Here is a 14,211-nt window from a genome sequence, read left to right as displayed (position 1 = left end):
CACAGAATTCCAGCCCTCAAACCAGGAGTGGGAACCCCAATATCGCGATTGGGGACCACACAGAGCTGCGGCCCCAAAATTGGTAAGGGGACCCCAAAACAGCATCGGGGACCCCAAAACGGGGATGGAGACCCCGAAACAGCAAAACAGGACAGGACACCCCACAAAGCTGCAGCCCCAAAACCAACCGGGGGACCCCACAACAGGATTGGGGACCCCAAACCTCACAATAGGGCTGGAGACCCCACAGAGCTGTGGCCCCATAACCAGGCTGGGGACCCCAAAACCAGGCCGGGGACCCCAAAACCAGGCTGGGAACCCCAAAACCAGGCCGGGGACCCCCCAGCCCTGCAGCCCCACAGCCACAGGTTGGGGTCCCACAAAGCTGCAGCCCCAAAACCAACAGGGGGACCCCACAGAGCTGCAGCCCCACAGCGGAACTGGGGACCCCAAAAGCTGCAGCCCCACACACACAGGTGGGCTGGGGATCCCACAAACTGGCAGCCCCATAACTGGGCTGGAGACCCCAAAAGCTGCAACCCCATAACTGGGCTGGAGACCCCAAAAGCTGCAGCCCCATAACTAGGCTGGAGACCCCAAAAGCTGCAACCCCATAACTGGGCTGGAGACCCCAAAAGCTGCAACCCCATAACTGGGCTGGAGACCCCAAAAGCTGCAGCCCCATAACTGGGCTGGAGACCCCAAAAGCTGCAACCCCATAACTGGGCTGGAGACCCCAAAAGCTGCAGCCCCATAACTGGGCTGGAGACCCCAAAAGCTGCAACCCCATAACTGGGCTGGAGACCCCAAAAGCTGCAACCCCATAACTGGGCTGGAGACCCCAAAAGCTGCAGCCCCATAACTGGGCTGGAGACCAGCCAGGTGAGCCGGACACCCCACAAAGCTCCAGCCCCACAACCGAGCTTGAGACCCCACAGTGCTGCAGCCCCACAACCAGACCGGAGACCCCACAGTGCTGCAGCCCCACGGGTGGGCTCCAGACCCCAAAAGCTCCAGCCCCACAGGTGGGTTGGAGACCCCCCCCCCCACAGTTCCGGAGCCCCACAGGTGGGCTGCACACCCCACAAAGCTGCAACCCAACCAGCTGCAGACCCCACAAACAGATTGGAACATCCCGAGGCCCCACAGGCAGCCCCACAGGCAGCCCGCGGACCCCACAGCTCTGCAGCCCCACCTGCGCTGGGGATCCCAAAGCGCTGCAGCCCCACAGGTGGGCAGGACACCCCACAACCAGCCCGGACACCCCACAACCAGCCTGGACACCCCACAGCCCTGCAGCCCCACAACCAGCCCGGACACCCCACAGCCCTGCAGCCCCACAGGTGGGCAGGACACCCCACAACCAGCCCGGACACCCCACAACCAGCCCGGACACCCCACAACCAGCCCGGACACCCCACAGCCCTGCAGCCCCACAGGTGGGCAGGACACCCCACAACCAGCCCCGACACCCCACAGCCCTGCAGCCCCACAACCAGCCCGGACACCCCACAGCCCTGCAGCCCCACAACCAGCCCGGACACCCCACAGCCCTGCAGCCCCACAACCCGACTGGAGACCCCACAGCCCTGCAGCCCCACAGGTGGGCTGGACATACCCAAATCTGCAACCCCACAAGCAGCCTGCAGAGACCCCACAGTTGTGCAGCCCCACACCTGCGCAGCGATCCCGAGGCGCCGCAGCCCCACAGGTGGGCAGGACACCCCAAAAGCCGCAGCCCCACAGGTGGGCAGGACACCCCAATCCCTCCACCCCACACCTGAGCGCTCCCATCCCATCCATCCCATCCCTCCATCCCTCCCAGCCGCGGCCCCGCCACTGCCGCATCCAGCACCGGGGGCAGCTCCCGCCGCTCCTCCCGCCCTCCCCGGCCGCTCCCCGCCGCCGTCCCGGTGTCCGCGGCGCTGTCCCCGCGTCCCCGCCGCCGTCCCGGTGTCCCCGCTCACCCTTGACGGCCTCGCCGCGGTTGAGCTGGATCTCGCCATCGCCCTGCGGCGCGTAGCTCTTCACCACGATGAACTTGCGGCCGGGCACGGCGCTGTAAAGCTTCCGCTTGGGCCCGCGCAGCGGGGCGGGCGCGGCGTGGGGCGCGGGCTCGGTGCCGGGGCCGGCGGGCGGCCCGGCGGGGCCGGCGGGGCTGTAAACGAACACGTAGGTTACGGTGCTGATGCCCGGCAGCTCGCGGCTCGCCCCGCCGCGCCCCGCGGGCTGCGCCATGGCCGGGGGGGGCCCCCGCGGGGCTCAGCGCGGCCCCGGCGGCGCCGCCCGGGCGCGGGCAGCGGCGGAGGCTGGAGCGGCACCGGCTGCGGGGCGGCCGCCGCCCGCCACCGCCGGCTCCATGGCGCAGCGGCGCCGCCCGCCCCGCGCTCCGCTCCGCTCCCTCCGGCGCACCATGGCCCGGGGCAGGTGGGGCCGGAGCCCGCGGCTCCTCCCCCGGCGGGCGGGGACGCCGCCGGACCGGCCGCCCCCGCTCCCGCCGCCGCCGCCGCCGCCGCCGCCGCCCCCGCTGCCGGCGCGGTCCCGACCCCGCTCCCGCTCCTGATCCCGCTCCTGGATCCCCGTGCCGCTCCCGTTCCTCATCCCGAGCCCGGATCCCGAGCCCGCTCCTGATACAGACCCCGCTCCCGGGACCGTCGAGCATCACCCATACTCCCGTGTGGGAATGGGAATGGGTGTGGGACCGTGCCACAGCCATCCCGGGGCCGATCCCGCTCCCGGGACCGATCCCGCTCCCGTTCCTCATCCCGCTCCCAATCCCGATCCCGCTCCCGGTCCCGGCGGGGCCCGCCCGGAGTCGCCCCCTGGCGGCCGCTGCCGGCGCTGCCCCGGAGAGGGAACCGGTGCGGGAGCGGGAATGGGAACGGGATTGGGAATGGGTGTGGGAATAGGAATGGATGTAGGAATGGGAGTGGGAATGGGAGCGGGAGTGGGAACAAGGCTGGGATGAGAATGGAATCCCATGAATGGAATCGGGGGTGGATTAGGATTGGGATTGGGATGGGAGCAGCGAAGGGAGCGGCTCCGGGGCAGGGAGGACACGGGGAGGAGGGAGGAGGGAGCGGGATGGGAGCGGGATGGGAGCGGGATGGAGGGACAGGGATGGAGGGAACGATGGGAACAGGAGGCAGGGAAGGAGGGAGGGTCCCCAGTTCCCATTCCCGGTTCCCGTTCCCGGTTCCCGTTCCCAGCCTGGGGGTCCCCAGTTCCCATTCCCAGTTCAGGGGTGCCCGCAGTGCCCCTACTCCGTGCCCCCAATTCCACATTTGCCCCCTCGATTCCATATTTTTCCACCCCGATTCCATATGTGCCCCCTCCCCAAGTTATTGCGGGGTAACTGCGGGAATTGCGCGAATTTCAGGGATTTCAGGGATGCGGGAAATGCATGGATTGAGGGAATTGCGGGGATTGAGGGATTTCGGGAATGCTGGAATTGCGGGATTGCGGAATCCCGGGAATGCTCGGGGGTATCCCTGAGTGCACTGAGGGACCAGAGCCCCGCCCGGACACGGCGACACCGGTGCCACCCCTGTGCCCCCTGTCACTGGTGCCATCCCTGGGTGCCACTGTCCCCTGTGCCATCTGTGCCATCCTGTGCCCACTGTCCCCTGTGCCAGTCTGCACCCCACTGCCAGCTGTGCCACCCCTGTGCCCCAGTGTCCCCTGTGCCACCTGTGCCCCAGTGCCACTCGTGCCAATCTGCCACCACTGCCACCCACAGGGACGCTTTGTGCCACTGTCACCTGTGCCAGCCTGTGCCTCACAGTCACTTGTGCCATCCTGTGCCCCAGTGCCACTCGTGCCATCCTGTGCCCACTGTCACCTATGCCAGTCTGCGCCCCACTGCCAGCTGTGCCACCCTGCTCCCCATTGTCACCTGTGCCACCCCTGTGCCCCAGTGCCACTCGTGCCAATCTGCCACCACTGCCACCCACAGGGACGCTTTGTGCCGCTGTCACCTGTGCCAGCCCGTGCCACCCTGTACACCAGTGCCACTCATGCCATCTCTGGGTGCCATTGTCACCTGTGCCCCCGTGCCAGTGTCCACTGCCACCCACAGGGACGCTTTGTGCCACTGTCACCTGTGCCAGCCTGTGCCCCAGTGCCAGCTGTGCCACCCTGTGCCCCAGTGTCCCCTGTGCCACATGTGCCCCAGTGCCACTCGTGCCAATCTGCCACCACTGCCACCCACAGGGACGCTTTGTGCCACTGTCACCTGTGCCAGCCTGTGCCTCACAGTCACTCGTGCCATCCTGTGCCCCAGTGCCACTGGTGCCATCCCTGGGTGCCACTGTCACCTGTGCCAGTCCGTGCCCACCGCCACTCACAGTGACACTGAGTGCCACCACCAATTCTGCCAGTCTGTGCCACCTGTGCCACCCTGTGTCCGCTGCCACCCACTCTGTGAAACTATCACTTGTGCCGACCTGTAGGCCATTGTCACCTGTGCCAGCCTGTGCTCCAGTGCCACCCACAGTGACACTCTGTGCCACTGTCACTTGTGCCACCCTGTACGCCAGTGCCACTGGTGCCACCCTGTACGCCACTGTCACCTTTGTCACTCTGTGCCCCAGTGCCACTGGTGCCATCCCTGGGTGCCATTGTCACCTGTGTCACCCTGTGCCCCACCGCCACCCACAGTGACACTGAGTGTCATCACCAGTTGTGCCACCTGTGCCAATCTATGCCCCGGTGTCACCTGTGCCACCCTGTGCCCGCTGCTGCTGTCACTTGTGCCAACCTGTAGGCCATTGTCACCTGTGTCACCCTGTGCCCCAGTGCCACTGGTGCCACCCCTGGGTGCCACTGTCACCTGCGTGACCTGTGTCCCAGTGCCAGTGCCCATTGCCACCCACAGGGACACTTTGTGCCACTGTCACCTGTGCCAGCGGGTGCCCCAGTGCCACCTATGACAACCTGTACCCCAATGCCAGTTGTGACAATCTGGCCCTGCTGCCACCCACAGCGAACCTGTGTGCCACTGTCCCTTGTGCCACCCTGTGCCCCAGTGCCACTGGTGCCATCCCTGTACGCCACTGTCACCTGTGTCACTCTGTGCCCCAGTGCCACTGGTGCCATCCCTGGGTGCCATTGTCACTTGTGCCAATCCGTGCCCCACCGCCACCCACAGTGACACTGAGTGTCATCACCAGTTGTGCCACCTGTGCCAACCTATGCCCCGGTGTCACCTGCGCCACCCTGTGCCTGCTGCCACCCACAGTGACACTCTGTGCCACTGTCACTTGTGCCACCCTGTGCCCCACTGCCAGTTGTGACAATCTGTGCCCCTCTGCCACCCACAGCAACACTGCGCCACTGTCACTTGTGCCACCTGTACGCCAGTGCCACTGGTGCCACCCTGTACGCCACTGTCACCTGTGTCACTCTGTGCCCAGTGCCACTGGTGCCATCCCTGGGTGCCATTGTCACTTGTGCCAATTCGTGCCCCACTGCCACCCACAGTGACACTGAGTGTCATCACCAGTTGTGCCACCTGTGCCAATCTATGCCCCGGTGTCACCTGTGTCACCCTGTGCCTGCTGCCACCCACAGTGACACTCTGTGCCACTGTCACTTGTGCCACTTTTCCATGGGGAGAAAAATTCCATGAGGAAAAAATTCCACGAGGGGAAAAATTCCATAAGGAAAAAATTCCACCAGGAGAAAAATTCCATGGGCGAAAAATTCCATAGGCAAAAAAAAATTCCATCAGCAAAAAAATTCCACGAGTAAAAACTTCCAAGAGTTAAATCTGCCCGGCTGGGGTTGGATGTTTTTCCACGGGAGCAAATTCCCGGGCGTTTTTCCAGCGGAGTTTTCCCTTCATCCCTTTTATCTCCCCTCACCAGGAGGCTCCAGGCCCTTGTTCCATGAATCCCGAGCTCATCCCGGATTTCCGATAAATCCAACAGAGGGGATTAAGCGGCTCGTGAGATTCCCAAAATTCCCGGATTTCTCCACGCTCGGTGCCCACGTCCTTCTTCCAGGATTCCCATGGGATTCCGAAGGGAAAGGGAATTCTGGGAAGGAGCAGCAGCTCCTCCTCCCGCCCTGGGTTTTGCGTTCCATGGAATTTTTTTGTCCTGGATCGCCTCCATCCCATTGGAATTCTGGTGGGATTGATGGGACTCCATGTCCGATTCCAGGGAATTCCGGCCCATGGAAGTGTCCGGCTGGATTTGGGCACCTGGTGGTGCTTCCATTGGGAATTGTCCCATTCCAGGATGGAAAAACCCCCTCGGGAATAAAACTGGAATAAACCCCCAGAGAATTCCCATTCCAGGTGGACGAATGCACCACAATATTCCCAAAAATCTCTTCCGACAATCCCAAAAATCCAGGACGTTTTAATTTCCGTGGGATTTCATGGGAACGACCAGAAGTGAATTCCAGGTGAAAGATTTTGGGTTTGGTTTAAACAATGCTTCCCTTGGGAATTCCTGGAATTCTCAGAATTTCTGGCTCTGTTTTCCAGGATTCCTGATTGCTCTTTCCCAGGGAAAGGAGCTCAAATCCTGGAAAGAGCATCCAGAGGGAGCCAGGGGGGCTCATCCCAGAAAAAAGGAGGACCAGGAGGGACCTTTCCCTCCAGAATTCCATGGCAGAGGCGGCAGCCGGGTGGGATTTGGGATCTGCTCCCAGGAAATCCCAGGGAACAGCCTCCAGCTGTGCCAAAGGAATTCCGGGTTGGATATTGGGAAAAAAATCCTGAATTTTCACATAGAGTTAGGAAGAACTCCTGAATGTCCACAGATTTAGGAAGAATTCCTGCTCTTAGGAGAATTCCTCCCTCCGGAAGCATCCTGGGATTCTCCTGCTTTGCACTTGGACACGGCTCCAGGATTTCTGATCCTGTTTTCTGGGATTTCTGATCCTCTTTTCCGGGATTTCTGATCCTGTTTTCCGGGATTTCTGGTCCTGTTTTCTGGGATTTCTGACCCTGTTTTCCAGGATTTCTGATCCTGTTTTCTGGGATTTCTGATCCTCTTTTCCGGGATTTCTGATCCTGTTTTCCGGGATTTCTGGTCCTGTTTTCTGGGATTTCTGACCCTGTTTTCCAGGATTTCCAGCCCCTCTTTCCCAGGCCGGTGGGATCTGGAGGAGGGCACCTGGAGCTGCTGGTGGCCACGGATCTCAGCCCCAGGGATTTCCAAACATTCCCGGGATCTTTCTCCCAACATTTCTGGGACCCTTTGCCCAACATTCCCAGGATTTTTTGCACAGCATTTCCAGGATCCTTCTCCCAACATTTCCAGGATCTTTTCCCCAAAGTTTCCAGGATGATTCTCCCAACATTCCCAGGGCTGTTCTCCCAGAGTTTCCAAGATCCTTTCCCTAAAGTTTCTTTTTCCCCAAAATTCCCAGGATCTCTTCCCAACATTCCCGGGATTTTTCTCCATGGACAGGGACACCTTTCCCTATCCCAGGTTGCTCCCAGCCCCATCCAACCCGGCCTTGGGCACTCCCAGGGGTGGGATTTGACTCCAAACACCACCTGGAAACCTGGAATTGTTCCTGGACAAATCCAAACCTCTGGATTCCACCGGGAAATGCCCATGGAGGGAATTCCCACAATTCATTTCATTCCCTAAATCCAGCAGCAGCAGGAAAAGAATCCCAGGAATTGCTGGGAATTCCTGGTGTTCCTTTGGCTGATGGCAGAGAGGGAAAACTTCCCCATGGATGTGGAAATTCCAAGGTGCTGAAATCTGGGATAAACAGGGAGATTTTGGGAAGATCCCACCTGGAAAGGAGCAGCAGGAATGAAAGAAGGATTTCGGGATGAGCCTGGCCGGACACATCGGGAATGTTGAGGAGGGATTAAAGCATTCCAAGAATTATTTTGGAAACTCTGGTTGTGTGTCCAGGAGAGCGGAAAAAAAATGGGAATAAGGAAAACTGGAGGAATTCAGACACTGAATTCCTTAGGGAAAAAAATCCTGGAGCAAACAAAGCCTGGATGGAAGAAATGTGGGATCAGAGGGAATTGCAGTGGATCAGAGGGAAAAGGAACCGATCCCAAAAATCCCAGCTGTTCCCAGATCCAGGAGATGATTCCCTGCTCCAAAGCGTCCCTTCCCAAAAATGGGAATACCCAGGATGCGCCGGGAGCTGAGCAGGAAAACCAGGATGGATCCCAGATCCAGAGGGCTCCAAAAACTGGGAATGAGGCTGGGAGGAACGTGAGGAATGAAACATCCGGAGGGATGATCCCAGCACGAGGAGCTGGGTGGGGAACTCGTGGTGTTGGAGTGGGATTGGGAAGAGCGCGGAGGCTCCGGAGGCTCCGGCACGTGGGGAATGAGTCAGAGTCACGGCCAGGAGGGAGGGAGGGAGGGAGGGAGGAGGGATCCAGCTAAAACCTGGAAAAAACATGGAAAAAACACATGGAAAAGTTCTGCTGGCCCAGCCCTGCTGCTCCTGGGAATGGCTGAGGGATCCCCCTGGAATTCTGGGCGCAGTTTTGCAGCAGGAAAAGAGAAGGGAAAGAGATGGGAAAGGGGCTGGAAAACCTCCCTTGGAATAAAAAAACGGGACAACACTAAATATTCCTGATATTCTCTGGAAAACCTGCCCCAGAATCCATTTTTTATCTCCAGGATTTTTCCAGGAAAATGTGAGAGGACTCCGGTAATCATGGATATCCCTTGCCATGGAGTGAAGGACTTTTGGTTGGGAATTAAAACTTCCCAAGGTTTTTTCCCAACTTGAACTGTTCAGATTGCAAACCTGGGAATTTCTCCTGTCCCAGCTCCATGGAATGAATTCAGTGATCCCTCTATCCCTGGAAAAACCTGGAAATAACAGAGCAAAATGCTCTTTCCTAGGGATATTTTCCCTGCAAAAGGTTGGGAATCACGGAGCCAGGTCCAGGAATCCTCAGGAAGTTTGGAAAAGGAGTTGGGCAGAGCTGTTCCAGGGAATTTTGTGAATATTTAAAATCCCACGCTATTTTTGACCAATGCCTCCGTATCCCATTCTGGATCTGCCTCGGGCACATCCCAAATTCCCAAGCTTCCCAAATTCCAAGGCCAGGTTGGAGGAACCTGGGATGGTGGGAGGTGTCCTTGCCCTTGGAATGGGGTGGAATTGGATCAGCTTTAGGATCTTTCCCATTCCAGGATTCCACAATTCCAACAGAATCCTCTGAATCCAAATCCGGACCCCGCGGTCACCACAGGGATGTCCCAAAATTCCCGGACACGTCAAGGACATGGGAACTGGCGACCTTTCCCAATCCCAGGCAAACCAACATTCCCATGGGACACGGCTGGCAGGGATGGGGAGCAGCAGGATAATGCCAGATCCAATCCCAATCCTAATCCCAATCCCACCAGAACCACCAGATGCCATATCCATGATATCCATGTAATCCATGAAATCCATTATGTCCATGGTATCCATGATCCAAGCATGGAATGGTGGGAAAACCCAGAGAAAAACTCAGGGAACAATGGAATTCAAGTATGGGAGGGAAAACCCCAGGAAGAACCAAATTTGACATTGGGATGGATGGAGGGAAAAGCCCAGGGAAAATCCAGGGAAAAACTGGATCTGACCTCAGAATAGCTGGAAAAACCCATGGAAAACCCAATAAAGCCACCATAACCCCACTCCTCATCGGAATGATGAGCTTTTCCCACCCTTCCCTCTTCCCACCCCACATCCACCTCGTCCTTGGGATTGCATTCCCAGCTCTAATTCCTTCTACATCCCCAAATCCATGGGATCCATTTCCAGCTCAAATTCTTTCCACACCCTCCAATCCATGGGATCATATTCCCAGCTCTAATCCCTCCCCCATTCTATGGGATCCTTTCCCGGCTCTAATTCCTTTCACGCCCCAATCCAATCCAATCCAATCCAATCCAATCCAATCCAATCCAATCCAATCCAATCCAATCCAATCCAATCCAAGGGATCGCATTCCTAACTCCATCTAACTCCTCCCACACCCCAACCCAATCCCTGGGATCCCATTCCCATCTCTGACCCCTCCCACGCCCCCCAATCCATGGGATCCATTCCCAGCTCTAATTCTTTGCACACCCCCTCAAATCCCTGGGATTGCATTCTGAACTCCATTGAATTCCTTTGACACTCTCCCAGTCCATGGCATCCCATTCCCATCACTAACCCCTCCCACACCCAATCCATGGGATCCCATTCCCATCACTAACCCCTCCCACATCCTCCAATCCACAGAATCCATTGCCATCACTAAATCCTCCCACATCCCAACCCAATCCACAGGATACATTCCCATCTCTAGCTCCTCCCACATTCCAACTCAAACCCTGGGATCTCATTCTTAACTTCACCTAATTCCTTTCACATTCTCCCAATCCATGGGATCTCATTCCCATCACTAACCCCTCCCACACCCCCCAATCCATGGGATCCATTCCCAGTTCTAATTCTTTCCACACCGCCTCAATCCATGGGATCGCATTCTGAACTCCATCGAATTCCTTTCACACTCTCCCAATCCATGGCATCCCATTCCCATCACTGACCCCTCCCACACTCCAACCCAATCCCCAGGATCCATTCCCATCTCTAGCTCCTCCCACATTCCAACCCAACCTATGGGATCGCATTCTGAACTCCATCGAATTCCTTTGACACTCTCCCAGTCCATGGCATCCCATTCCCATCACTGACCCCTCCCACACCCCAACCCAATCCACAGGATCCATTCCCATCTCTAGCTCCTCCCACATTCCAACTCAAACCCTGGGATCTCATTCTTAACTTCACCTAATTCCTTTCACATTCTCCCAATCCATGGGATCTCATTCCCATCACTAACCCCTCCCACACCCCCCAATCCCTGGGATCCCATTCCCATCTCTGACCCCTCCCACACTCCCCAATCCATGGGATCCATTCCCAGCTCTAATTCTTTGCACACCCCCTCAAATCCCTGGGATCGCATTCTGAACTCCATCGAATTCCTTTCACACTCTCCCAATCCACAGCATCCCATTCCCAGCTCTAACCCCTCCCACACCCAATCCATGGGATCCCATTCCCATCACTAACCCCTCCCACATCCTCCAATCCACAGAATCCATTGCCATCACTAAATCCTCCCACATCCCAACCCAATCCACAGGATCCATTCCCATCTCTAGTTCCTCCCACATTCCAACTCAAACCCTGGGATCCCATTCCCATCACTAACCCCTCCCACACCCCAGTCCAATCCATGGGATCCATTCCCAGCTCTAATTCTTTCCACACCCCCCCAATTCATGGGATACCATTCCCAGCTCGAGCTCCTCCCACATTCCAACCCAATCCACAGCATTCCGTACCCATCATTAACTCCTCCCACATCCCAACCCAACATATGGGATTGCATTCTTAACTCCATCTAATTCCTTTCACACTCTCCCAATCCCCAGGATCCCATTCCCAGCTCTAACTCCTCCCACATTCCAACCCAAACTATGGCATCCCATTCCCAGCTCCAACTCCTCCCACATCTCCCAATCCATGGCATCCCATTCCCATCACTAACACCTCCCATATTCCAACCCAACCTATGGGATCACATTCTTAACTCCATCTAACTCCTTTCACACTCTCCCAATCCATGGGATCCCACTCCCATCACTAACACCTCCCACATTCCAACCCAATCCATGGCATCCCATTCCCATCACTGACCCCTCCCACACCCCCCACAATTCATGGGATCCCATTCCCAGCTCTAACTCCTCCCACGTTCCAACCCAATCTATGGCATCCCATTCCTAGCTCCAACTCCTCCCACATCTCCCAATCCATGGCATCCCATTCCCATCACTGACCCTCAACACCCCAACCCAATCCATGGCATCCCATTCCCATCACTAACACCTCCCATATTCCAACCCAACCTATGGGATCGCATTCTTAACTCCATCTAACTCCTTTCACACTCTCCCAATCCCCGGGATCCCATTCCCATCACTGACCCCTCCCACACTCCAACCCAATCCATGGGATCCCACTCCCATCACTAACCCCTCCCACATTCCAACCTAATCCATGGCATCCCATTCTCACCTCTGACCCCTCCCACACCCATCCCAACTCCCGGGATGCCATTCCCGATCCCATACCTGGCTTTCCCGCGGCTGCTCCGGCGCAGCGAGGGCACCTCGGCCTCCCTCTCCTCCTGCACGCGCTGCAGCGAGGGCGAGCGGCTGTGGGCGCTGCGGGCGCTGCCCGAGCTGGCCAGGCTCCCGTCCCCGCCCGCCATTCCAGGGCCCGCCATTCCAGCGGCCGCCTCCTGCATCTGGACCAGGAGCTGGGGCGGGAGGCTCCGCAGGGACGGCACCGGCGAGTACGAGGCGCGGCTCTCGGCCTTCAGGTTGTTGTCGCTGGCCGAGCGCTGCAGGACGCGCGGCGACGCCAACCCGCCCGAGCCGAGCAGCCGGCGGCGCTTGGTGTAGCTGGGAGTTTCTCGGAAAGGCACTGGGAACGAAACACGGGAATGCGGGATTAGGTGTTGGGAGTTGTGGGGAAAGATGGAAGAGAGTGGAGTTGGGTTTTGGGAAGAAGGTTGGGAGTTTCTCAGAAAGGCACTGGGAACGAAACACGGGAATGCGGGATTAGGCGTTGGGAAAGATGGAAGAGAGTGGAGGGTGTGGAGTTGGGTTTTGGGAAGAAGGTTGGGAGTTTCTCGGGAAGGCACTGGGAATGAAACACGGGAATGCGGGATTAGGCGTTGGGAGTTGCGGGGAAAGATGGAAGAGAGTGGAGTTGGGTTTTGGGAAGAAGGTTGGGAGTTTCTCAGAAAGGCACTGGGAACGAAACACGGGAATGCGGGATTAGGTGTTGGGAGTTGTGGGGAAAGATGGAAGAGAGTGGAGTCGGGTTTTGGGAAGAAGGTTGGGATTTTCTCAGAAAGGCACTGGGAACAAAACATGGGAATGCGGGATTAGGTGTTGGGAGTTGTGGGAAAAGATGGAAGAGAGTGGAGTTGGGTTTTGGGAAGAAGGTTGGGATTTTCTCAGAAAGGCACTGGGAACGAAACACGGGAATGCGGGATTAAGTGTTGGGAGTTGCGGGGAAAGATGGAAGAGAGAAGAGGGTGTGGAGTCGGGTTTTGGGAAGAAGGTTGGGATTTTCTCGGGAAGGCACTGGGAACGAAACACGGGAATGCGGGATTAGGCGTTGGGAGTTGCGGGGAAAGATGGAAGAGAGTGGAGTCGGGTTTTGGGAAGAAGGTTGGGAGTTTCTCGGAAAGGCACTGGGAACGAAAAACAGAAGGATGGGATTAAGTGGGAGTCTCAGGCTGAAAAAAATGGGAATATGGGATTAGGTGTTGGGAGTGCAATTGTGGGAAGAGATGGAAGAGGGTGGAGGAGAAGGTTGGGAATAGGTGTGGAGTTGGGTTTTGGGAAGAAGGTTGGGAGTTTCTCAGAAAGGCACTGGGAATGAAACACGGGAATGCGGGATTAGGCGTTGGGAGTTTTGGGAAAAAATGGAAGAGAGTGGAGGGAGTGGAGTCGGGTTTTGGGAAGAAGGTTGGGAGTTTCTCAGAAAGGCACTGGGAACGAAACACGGGAATGCGGGATTAGGTGTTGGGAGTTGCGGGAAAAGATGGAAGAGAGTGGAGGGTGTGGAGTTGGGTTTTGGGAAGAAGGTTGGGAGTTTCTCGGGAAGGCACTGGGAACGAAACACGGGAATGCGGGATTAGGCGTTGGGAGTTGCGGGGAAAGATGGAAGAGAGTGGAGTTGGGTTTTGGGAAGAAGGTTGGGAGTTTCTCAGAAAGGCACTGGGAACGAAACACGGGAATGCGGGATTAGGCGTTGGGAGTTTTGGGAAAACATGGAAGAGAGTGGAGGGTGTGGAGTCAGGTTTTGGGAAGAAGGTTGGGAGTTTCGCAGAAAGGCACTGGAAACGAAACACGGGAATGCGGGATTAGGTGTTGGGAGTTGCGGGAAAAGATGGAAGAGAGTGGAGGGTGTGGAGTCGGGTTTTGGGAAGAAGGTTGGGAGTTTCTCGGGAAGGCACTGGGAACGCAAAACAGAAGGATGGGATTAAGTGGGAGTCTCAGGCTGAAAAAAATGGGAATATGGGATGAGGTGTTGGGAGTGCAATTGTGGGAAGAGATGGAAGATAGTGGAGGAGAAGGTTGGGAATGGGTATGGAGTTGGGTTGGAAAGAAGGTTGCGAGTTTCTCGGAAAGGCAC

The 14,211-nt window shown here is 57.4% G+C and overlaps 1 protein-coding gene across 3 annotated transcripts in view; it reads right to left on the bottom strand.

Moving 5' to 3' along the window:
* SHANK3 (SH3 and multiple ankyrin repeat domains 3) overlaps positions 1 to 14,211 on the bottom strand; it is a 179,682-nt gene that overhangs the window by 93,126 nt on the left and 72,345 nt on the right. For all 3 annotated transcript variants that reach the window (XM_064703124.1, XM_064703126.1, XM_064703125.1), the window contains exons 12-13: positions 12,132 to 12,486; positions 1,968 to 2,158 (exon numbers count right to left, since the gene is read on the bottom strand). In XM_064703124.1, coding sequence (XP_064559194.1) covers positions 1,968 to 2,158; positions 12,132 to 12,486 — 546 coding nt within the window. The remainder of the gene's footprint in view (positions 1 to 1,967; positions 2,159 to 12,131; positions 12,487 to 14,211) is intronic.

Source organism: Zonotrichia leucophrys, chromosome 1A (genome assembly GCF_028769735.1).
Source record: "Zonotrichia leucophrys gambelii isolate GWCS_2022_RI chromosome 1A, RI_Zleu_2.0, whole genome shotgun sequence".
Taxonomy (NCBI): Eukaryota; Metazoa; Chordata; class Aves; order Passeriformes; family Passerellidae; genus Zonotrichia; species Zonotrichia leucophrys.
The sequence above is the reverse complement of the archived record's forward strand: the minus strand, read 5'-3'. Positions and strand labels throughout refer to the sequence as shown.